Source organism: Tupaia chinensis, unplaced genomic scaffold, assembly GCF_000334495.1.
Source record: "Tupaia chinensis unplaced genomic scaffold, TupChi_1.0 Scaffold000235_1, whole genome shotgun sequence".
In the NCBI taxonomy this organism is placed as follows: Eukaryota; Metazoa; Chordata; class Mammalia; order Scandentia; family Tupaiidae; genus Tupaia; species Tupaia belangeri.
In genome coordinates, this window is record NW_006159713.1 from 4,568,836 (window position 1) to 4,579,196 (window position 10,361).

Below are 10,361 nucleotides of genomic sequence, written 5' to 3' on the forward strand. Positions count from 1 at the left end.
AGCCACGACAATAACTGCAGGTCCCTAAAATAATTCTTAAAAAAAAAAAAAAAAAACACTGAAAGATGGGATGAGTAGGCTTAGTAAGAATATGCCTAAGCGAATGTATACATATTTATCAATTCTAAAATGATGTGTTTTTATCATCCTGGTCACTCGTTTCCTTAGGAAAGGGTAAAACTGATCTGTGAGGAGGGCACCACAGTGAGGAGCTGCTGCTAGGAAAGAGTTTCATGGTTTTCGTTTCTAGTTTTGCACAGCTGTGTTTGGGGGGGAGGGACCTATTTGCAGCACATCTCTATACCTAACTTTGTCTTCCCCTCATTTAAACAAAGTTATTTATTCTTATTTGTTGTCTAATTTTAATCCTGTATACCTTCTCCTTTTTTTAAATAAGTTTTTTATTTAATTTGCTACAGGGCACATGCACTTGCCAGAGAGAAACAGAGAGGGAGGGAAAGTAAGAAACCCCCCAGTGCAATCTCTTCTCCATTCTGCTCCTGGGATTCTGGGCATGCATACACATGCACCTGGCATGTTTTTTGGGCTGCCAGGTCCATGACTCAAACCAGGCAGTCAGCCATGTGGGATCCAGCCACCTTAACTACCATACCATCTGCTGGCTCCCTTGTTTTTTTAATTTTGTTTTGTTATTTTAAGTTTATTTATATCTTCTATGAAAGAGAGAGAGAGGGAACCAGCAGTTAGCGTAATGGCTATGTCGCTGGACTCCCACGTAGTCGACCGCGGTTCGTGTCCCGGACCCGGTGGCTTAAAACTCACGCCGGGCGCGTGTGCGTGCGTGCCCAAGATCCCGAGAGGAGAATGGAGGAGAAGGGATTGCGGCGTGACCATCCCCCCTGGGGGGTGATTTCTCGCTTTCTGTCTCTATGTCTCTCTCTGTCTGTCTGGCGAGCGCACGCGCCCTACAGTGAAAATCTCTCCAAAAAAAAAAAAATTAAAAAAAAAAAAAAGAGAGAGAGAGAAGATGCTGCTAGGAAAGAGTTTCATGGTAGAGTTTCACCGTACCTCCAACAGGGTCTTTGGTTGTTGTTGTTTAAGGAATTATTTGGGGCCAGGAGATGGTGTAGTGATTACGTCACTGGACTTCCATGTGGCTGATTGTGGTTCAAGTCCCAGACCTGGTGGCTTGAAACGCACACCAGGTGTATCTGTGTGCATGCCCAAGATCCCAAGAGGAGAATGGAGGAGAAGGAAGTAAAGCATGGCCATCACCCCAGGGGGTGATTTATCACTTTCCTTGTCGCTGTTTCTCTCTCTCTAGCAAATGCATGTGCCCTAAAGTAAAAACCTCTTTTAAAAAATATTATTTAATTTTATTTATCATCATTATTATTGTTTTTCTAATTTGCTACAAAGGCGCACATTCTCACCAGAGTTGGGGGGCAGGCAGGGGCAAGCGAGAAAACAAGCCACCAGGTGGTCTGGAACCATTACGCCATCTGCTGGTCCCTGTATTTTATTATTTTAACCTTCTCTAATTCCATTTTTCTCTCCACCTTTAAATATCAGTAGGTAGCCATTCTAGTGAGTTTAAGGTATATTCTTCCAATTTGCCTCCCATATGTTTATGTCTATATTGGGAAAATATTTATGTATACACTTTTGTCTGTAGTTTTTATTTTTAAAACAGGGTCTTGGGGGCCAGTAGGTGACATTGTAGTTAAGGTGATGGACTCCCACATGGCCAACCACAGTTTAAGTACTGGATCTGGTAGCTTGAAAATCACTCCAGGCATGTGTGTATGCCCAAAAACCCAAGAGAAGAATGGAAGAGAAAGGATTGCAGCATGGCCATCTCCACTGAGGAGTGATTTGTCACTTACTCTCCCACACTCTAGCAAGTATACACCACTCTATGGCAAAAAAAAAATTTTTTTTTAAAAAGGCAGGTCTTTTGCAGACGTACTTCAGACCTACCCCTGTTGCAGACCTACTTCAACCTTCCAGGGGACTGACTACAGGCACATACAGTCATGCCTAGCTGTTACGCTTGACTAGAAATCAAACCCAGGCTTCCCAAGTGGTCCTAGCCTGCAGACCACAGCTTCTTAGCAACATGTGCCACCAAGTCTGGGCCTCTTGTGTGTGACTTTTTAAAATTTATAAAACTGATTTCGTTGAATAAACCTGTTTTTCATTTTTCTCAACATTACATCTCAACATTACATCTCATTACATGAGACTTATGTTGCTATATGTAAATTGATAACTGCTCCAACTACAGTTTTCCTTTGTATGCTAGACAATACTGTTTTTATCTTCTCATCTCGTGATGGTCAATTAGGCTACTGCCAAATTTTTGTTCCTACAAATAATGCTACAATGAATAGCGTAATTATGCATCTGTTTGTAGACCCATGTAAAAATTTCTCTAGAATTGTTGGGTATGAGCATACTTAATTTCATTATTGCCAGACCACTTTCCAGTGATACATTTTTTTTTGTTTTTGTTATAGGGTGCATGTGCTCATCACAGGGGGATATAGTGGGGGAGTGTAAGAGTATGCCCCAGGAGGAATAGCCACTCCACAATCCCTTCTCTTTTCAGGATTTCGAGCATGCACACACACACACACACACCTAGTGTTTTTCAAGCCACCAGGTCCAGGACTCATACTGCACAGTTGATCATGTGGGATCCAGCTGCCTTAACTTTCGTGCCACCAGATGACTCAGTTATACTATTTTTTTTTAATTCTTTTCAATAATAATTTTTTATTTTTATGAAAGGACATAGGTTTATACCATATAACAAGCACATAATGAGTACCTGAAATGAATGTAATAATTCCCATATCACAAGGTTATTCTGAGGATTAAATAAATTACTTAAGACAATAGTTTTTAAGTTTTTTTTTTTCACTGTGAAACAGAAATCCATGATATGTAAACAAATGGACAGTGAGTCCTTAACCAATTAGAATTATTGCTTGATGGGAAATATTTTGTTATTGAAGTTTTCCTGGAGGTACTTCCTTAGGATTTCTGGGATCCTGGTTTGAAAACCCACTGATGGGGCCAGCAGGAGGCACGGTGGTTAAGGCACTGGACTCCCACATGGCTGACTGTGCAGTTCCAGTCCTGGATTTGGCAGCTTGAAAATCATGCTGGGTGTGTGTGCAGGCATGTGTGCCCAAGAGGAAAATGGAAGAGAAGGGATCGCAGGGAAGCCATTCCCACTGGAGGGTTCTTTCTCACTTTCTCTGTGTCTCTGGCGACCACATGGCAAAAACCTTAAAAAAAAAAGAAAAAAGAAAAAGCAAAGAAAACCTACTAAATTAACTTATACAAATTACATTTTAAAGCAATATCTACAATATTACATAATTCCTTGATTAGTTTGGTTTTTGTTTCTCCTTTTTTAAGAGGTTATGCCTTAGGGCACATGTATTTGCTGGAGTGAGACAGACAGAGATAGTGAGAGGGAAATTGAGAAATCACTCTTCAGGGGCGGATAGTTACCACAATCCCTTCTCCATTTTCCTCCTGGGATCTTGGGTATGCTCACACACACGCCTGGCATGAGTTTTTGTTTGGTTTTTCTTTTTCTTTTTTTTTTTTTTTTGAGAGTTTTTTGCTATAGGGTGCGTGTGATGGCCAGAAAGAAAGACAAAGGGATAAAAAGTGAGAAATCACCCCCCCAGGGGGGATGGCCACACCGCAGTCCCTTCTCCTCCATTCTCCTCTCTGGATCTTGGGCAAGCATGCACACGGGCCCGACATGAGTTTAAGCCACACTGCGGTCGGCTACAGGGGTGTTCAGCCACATAGCCATTACACTAACTGCTGGTCCCCTGGAATGAGTTTTAAGCCAACAGGTCTGGGACTCAAATCACAATTGACCACGTGGGAGTCCAGCAATGTAAATACTACACTATCTGCTGGCCCCCATTTTTGTTTCTTCTAATACCATTTTATGAGGTTTAAGCATGTAGTGGTATTTCCCAGAAGGAAACTTTAAAATGAAGATATTTACATAGGATCTTGTTTCTATAAGTCCTCAGCTGGAGTAAGGGTGGCCTTGTCCCTGGCATTCCTTTGAGGTAAATATGAGGAAGATGATGTTGACCTTCTGGGCTTGTGTCAGTTGGCATTAAGGCTTTAGAGAGAAACTGAGAGCAGGTTCTGGTCTCCAGTTGGAATCCATGCTTGTGTTTCAGGCCACCTGGTGTACATTAATCTTTGCAAGTTATAGTTCTTCCCTCACATTCATTCTCGTTCATTTCCTCTCTCGCTTTCTATCTCACACTTCCTATCTGAATCTTCATTTATAATCGATATTTATTGTTTCCTCAAGTTTAATGTCTTAAATATTTGTTTTTCAGTGATCAGGAACCTCCCTATTCAATGATTACATTACATGAAATGGCAGAAACAGGTATTTTTAAGTTTTATTTTTAACAATTAATTAGAAACAATAAAAATGGCCATTTTGGGGGGTTTTGTTTGTTTTATATAAAAGATTCCAAAAATACTTAGCATATATGACAAAAAAAATGCCCTTGTGTGTTAATTTCCCCATGTAAGTGTAATAGATACTGTGTATTATATCCTGAATGTATAGCTGTACCTCTCTCAATGATGTTTTTATCTCACTTGAAATTATGGGAGAAAAAAAAACAGCATTGTTTTGGCATTGAAACGTTTTTACTTGTAACTTCTAAAATGGAGAGGATAAGTTTTTGCCCGTGAGTTTCCCAAGTATCATTCTGAAAATAGAGCCAACTGCTAAGTATATTAATTTTCTCAATTAACTATGTTATAAAATGCTTAATACTACTTAAATCACAGTTCAAGGACCTAAGATCATGGCTTAAGTTTTCTCCAAAAAAAAAAAGAAAAAAAAAACGACGTCCCCAAATCACCACTCTTTAACTTAGGATTTTTGACTCCATCATGGTAACTAACAATGATGATTATGCCCATGCTACATATTGATAGCAGCTATTTAAAAGCTACAGGACCAAAATTAACAGTATTTGCTTATTTTAATGCAATGTCATATTTTGTGACTTTATAAGTGATACATTTTCACATTTTAAAAAGAATGATTTCATCCTCTAACTTTAATTTGCTCTTAGATGAAGGATGGTTGGATGTTGTCCAGTCTTTAATTAGAGTTATTCCATTGGAAGACCCACTGGGACCAGCTGTTATAACGTTGTTACTAGATGAATGTCCATTGCCCACTAAAGTAAGTTAGTACTTATCTTTTATGAAACTGTTATTTGTTCATAAGTACAAGATGAATGACAACAAAAGATTGTGATTCATCTTGAGTCCTTGCCAGGACTCAGGCACCTCTGCTGTCCTGGGCTGTTTGGCTGAAAAACTAGCAGGTAGCTCTGGAAAACATTTGATGTGATTCCCTGTTTTTGCGATGTCTTATTTAATATTGATTTTATTATGTAAATCTGTTTTTTATTACTACTAAAGTGCATCCTAATTAATAGCTTAATATAAGGCTTTAAAACCTAAAAATGTTAAAAATAGGGGACCAGCAGATGGTGTAATGGTTATGTCGCTGGACTCCCATGTAGCCGACCATGTTCAAGTCCTGGACCCAAGTGGCTTAAAACTCACACCAGGCACGTGTGCAGGCATGCCCAAGATCCCTGGAGAAGAATGGAGAAGGGATTGTGGTATGGCCGCTCTCCCTGGGGGCTGATTTCTCACTTTCTGTCTCTCTTCTCTCTGGTGAGCACATGCACTCTATAGCAAAAATCCCTCTTTAAAAAAAAAAAAAACTTATTTTTATGTCTAAAAATGTTTGATCTTTTTTCAGAAACTGGAAGAGAATGTTCAAGTCTGAGCTGATTTTCTTACTTTTCTCTAAGTAATTTCCTCATAAGGTTTTTTTTTTTTTTTTATGTTTTCTGTTACGAGGAAAAAAACTACCATACTGAAAGCACTTTTGGTCTTAATAAAATAAATCAACATATTGTTAGTGTAACCTTGATGATCCCTTCTGTAAAATGAACATATCAAACTTTCATTGCCTTAAGATATTCTACAAAATCCTTTTTTATTTATTTATTTATTTTTGTGTGTGTGGATCTGGTATCTTCGATTTATCTGTTTAAGTCTCAAACATTTGGGCTCAATACAGAAAATACTGCTGATTCTGTAAGAGTTTTTAGTGTAGCCACCAGTGAATTGAACTTTGCTTAGTTTTATAAGAGACACCTGTTTTAATTTGTCTGAAAAACAGGTAGGATTTGTTCTTGCTTGAGCGAAACATTTTTAAAAAAACTTCTTGGGGCCAGCAGGTGGCATGGTCGTTAAGGCACTGGATATTCCCACATGGTTGACCACGGTTCAAGTCCCGGACCTAGTGGCTTGCTTTCTGATTTTCCTTCTCTTTGTGTATCTTTTTCTGGTCAAATTAAAATAAATGAATGAATAAATAAAATTAAATAAATAATTATTTTTAAAAAATAACTTCTTCAGCTTCTTGGTACTAATGTAATCAGTCATATTGGTATCTGAGTGTATTTTGGTCTTAATGATTCAAGAGTACATACATAGCATATTTGATATAACTGGTACTTTTCGAATGAAATGGAATTTAGCAATTCATGTGAGAAAACATTCAGGTTGATCAAATGTTACTTCCTATCAATACTTTATATTTTTTGTATGATCATTCTGTGTTTAACATCTGTGATAGATTTTGTCTCAAAGAATATCTTACAAAAACAACCAGAGTAGTATATATTAAATCCACTTGTACATTTTTGTTTAGGATGCACTCCAGAAATTAACCGAAATTCTCAATTTAAATGGAGAAGTAGCTTGCCAGGACTCAGGTCACCCTGCCAAACACAGGAACACCTCTGCTGTCCTGGGCTGCTTGGCTGAAAAACTAGCAGGTAATTCTACAGAGGAAGATCTTAAGTTGTTTGATATTAAGGGGACATTTGCACTGGAGATCTTTGATCAAACCTGTTAAATCAGAAAGAAATAACGAAAAAAAATTCTTTTTTTTTTTTTTTTTTTAATGGAGAGGGACTAACTGAAAAAAAAAAATTACTGAAAGGCTATAGAGATATATAGGGTAGGGGAAGAGGAAAGGAAAAAGATTGGAGCAGTTTTTGAGAAGCAGGTAGTTTATTTGTTTATAAATATTACCCATTTTAGCTGTACTGGTGAACAGCTCAGCAAATTATATATTGTAGGAGAAACAATATTGCTAGAAATCAAAACATGTAGGTGCTGGTTCAGACCCTGCCATGTGCTCCCCAAGGGCCCTGCAGGGAGTATCCCACACTGTTCTCAACTGTGAGATGGGACCAGTGCTGTTTCCTAACCTCAGAGCACGAGCTTTGAGTAAATGTGCCTGAGAGTACTTTGTAAAAGGTAAAAAGACCTGCTAAGACAATTTATTGTTATTAGTTACTATTGAAAAATAACATGATATTTTTAATTATATCCAGTCTTCATTGTGTTTGTCTAGGTCCTGCAAGTATAGGTTTACTTAGCCCAGGAATACTGGAATATTTGCTACAGTGTCTGGTAAGTGAGACATCAGAGCCAGTTATTCTTAGTCATCTAAAATTGTGCATTTTTTCTCAAATGGCCAGCATAGCCACTGGCACAGAGAATGGAATAAGTCATAAATTTTATTTGCAGGTGTTTCCTGACTGTTTATTTATTCCTCCTATGTTACAAAAAAAAAAAGTGGGATAGGAATTTATTATAAGGAAAAACAGCTGAGTTGGTCTGGTTTTAAATTTAGTCCTAAAATGGCTAATGTTTTGTGTGTCCTTAGAGTCTGCCAAATGGTAATAGGGACCTCCACAGTGGAAGCAAAATTATATGGCATTCCTATGTTAAAAAAAAAAAAAAGTGGGATAGGAATTTATTATAAGGAAAAACAGCTGAGTTGGTCTGGTTTTAAATTTAGTCCTAAAATGGCTAATGTTTTGTGTGTCCTTAGAGTCTGCCAAATGGTAATAGGGACCTCCACAGTGGAAGCAAAATTATATGGCATTCCAAAGCCAGGAGACCATTGAGTAGATCCCCAGTGTATATGAATTTCTATTCCTCTCTACCCTCCCCCGTCACTGCTAATGCTCTCAAAACTGTTGTCGCTGGAATATTTTATCTATTCTATGAAACCTGTGATTCGTGCAGTCCGTGCTTTTCTCACAGTGCTAGGCTGCAGTCTTGACTTGTCTGTATTTTTAAAAGTTATTTTTGCAGGCCTAGTGAGCACTGGCCTTTTTCAAAACTCTGATTCCAAAGAGCTTATTTGTCAGTACCTACCTAATATATGCTTAAAATACACTATTCTATGTGGGCACCATACTGGTTAGTCAGAAAAATGAAACTACTCAGATAAGACATTTAATCTCCATTTTATGATACTTTCTCCAGACTAAGTGCTATAAGAGTTCCAAGAAGTTGAGGGAGTAGGATGATATGGGAGGCAAGGCTGGGGTCGTCATGCAAGATAAGACTTCCTGATGAAGGTGGCACCTCAGCTGGGTTATACCATAAGGGTAGGATTTTAATGTGTTCAGAGAAAATAAAAATGAGTTTCTTGGGGCTGGTCCCATGGCATAGTGGTTAAGGGAGCTGGATCCCACATGGCTGACCATACAGTTCAAATCCTGGCCCTGGTGCTTGACAAACATGCCAAAAGGCCAACAGGTGGAGGTTAAGGTGTTGGACTCCACATGGCTGATTTGAGTCCCACACCCCATGGCTTGAGAATCATGCCAGACACATGTGCATACATGCCCAAAATCCCAAGAGGAAACTGGAGAAGAAGGGATTGGAGCATGGTCCTCTCCCGAGGGGTTGATTCTTCACTCACCCTCCCTCTGGCAAGCACATGTGCCCGATAGCAAAACTGAAAATAAATAAATAAAAATGCCAGGTACGCATATATGCATGCCCCAGATTCTGACAGTATGGACAAATGGAGAAGGGATTGGAAAGTGACCATACCCAGTTTGAGTGTGCTTTCTACTTCTCCCACTCTCACTCTGGCAAGCACATGTACTCTCTGGCAAAAAAAAAATATGATGGCCATGCCACAATCCTTTCTCCTCCATTCTCCTCTTGCGATCTTGGGTATGCACGCACACACAGGCGCCCAGCATGAGTTTAAGCCACCGAGTCCGGGACTCGAACCGTGGTCAGCTACATGGAAGTCCAGTGATATAGCCATTATGCCAACTGCTGGTCCCCTGGCAAAAGTTTTTTTAAAAAATGAGTTTTGGGGCTGGCAGGTTGCATGGTTGTTAAGGTGCTACACTCCCACATGATCAATCATGGTTCAATTCCCAGACCTGGTAGCTTGCTTTCTCACTTTCCCTCTCTCTCTCGTCAAATTTTAAAATAAGTAAAATAAAATAAATTATTTTTAAGAAACAGTTTCTTGGCTAAGGTGTCATCACAGGTAGAACCCAGAGTCAGAGAATTGTCTGATTATTGAAGAGAGTATCCAGAGATAGGATATCAGCTGCGTAACCAGGTGGAGAGGGTTCAGGGCCTAAAAAATCCAGGCACCGGGACTGAGACTGTATGTAGCAAGAAGGACCAACTGGTAGCACAGTGGCAGTGCACTGCTTTACAATGCTGGACTCACATGGGAAGGTCTCAGGTTCATGTCCTGAGGCTACCCTATACAATGCTAGTGACCTGGGCTAGTACCTGAGGCTGGGGGTGGATTGCAGCCTAAGGACCCTGTTGAGGGTATCTGTCTCTCTGTCTTTCTCTCTCTGTGTCTTTCATGAAATACATAAAGTAACTTTAAAGAAAAATGGATATGGCAAGAATCAGGATACTGAATAGGCTTTGTGACAAGGCAAGATGATGATTATGAGCTTTGCAGACTTGGGTGGACACAGGGGAAGTGAGTAGGAGTTATCTGATGTTCTAGAGCTCCTCTGGGGACTCCCAACAGCTGAGAAAGCATGGCCATGAAGAGACTTGATGCTAAACAGATAGGCCTTTCTTTAAACTCACGTGACGTGGATTTAAATGTAACCGAAAGAGTTCTATTGGTATTCTCGCCTACCTACCATAAGCATTTATTAAATTCCTTTCATGGAACAGATTAAAAACTAAGCTATTAGTCATTAATTTCATTATTTATCATTTTGGAACATGACAGTGATGAATGGTTCTTTTTAGGGTTCTGAATAAAAGATCATTTTTAGCTACAATTCTAGATTGCTGTTTGGCTTGCTTAAATGAATGTAAGAATCAACATTATTGGGACCAGCAGTTAGTGTAATGGCTATGTTGCTGGACTACTATATAGTCAACCACAGTTCAAGTCCCAAACCCGGTGGCTTAAACTCACTCCGGGCGTGTGTGCGTGC

The 10,361-nt window shown here is 39.3% G+C and overlaps 2 protein-coding genes across 3 annotated transcripts in view; one reads left to right on the top strand and one right to left on the bottom strand.

Annotated features, from left to right (window-relative positions):
* The window catches only part of PSME3IP1 (proteasome activator subunit 3 interacting protein 1), a 101,126-nt gene that overhangs the window by 62,079 nt on the left and 28,686 nt on the right, over positions 1 to 10,361 (bottom strand). The gene's annotated exons all lie outside the window — the stretch shown is intronic.
* The window catches only part of RSPRY1 (ring finger and SPRY domain containing 1), a 54,583-nt gene that overhangs the window by 20,868 nt on the left and 23,354 nt on the right, over positions 1 to 10,361 (top strand). For both annotated transcript variants that reach the window (XM_006148410.3, XM_006148411.3), the window contains exons 3-6: positions 4,350 to 4,402; positions 5,106 to 5,218; positions 6,770 to 6,896; positions 7,481 to 7,539. In XM_006148410.3, the coding sequence (XP_006148472.1) occupies positions 4,350 to 4,402; positions 5,106 to 5,218; positions 6,770 to 6,896; positions 7,481 to 7,539 (352 nt within the window). The remainder of the gene's footprint in view (positions 1 to 4,349; positions 4,403 to 5,105; positions 5,219 to 6,769; positions 6,897 to 7,480; positions 7,540 to 10,361) is intronic.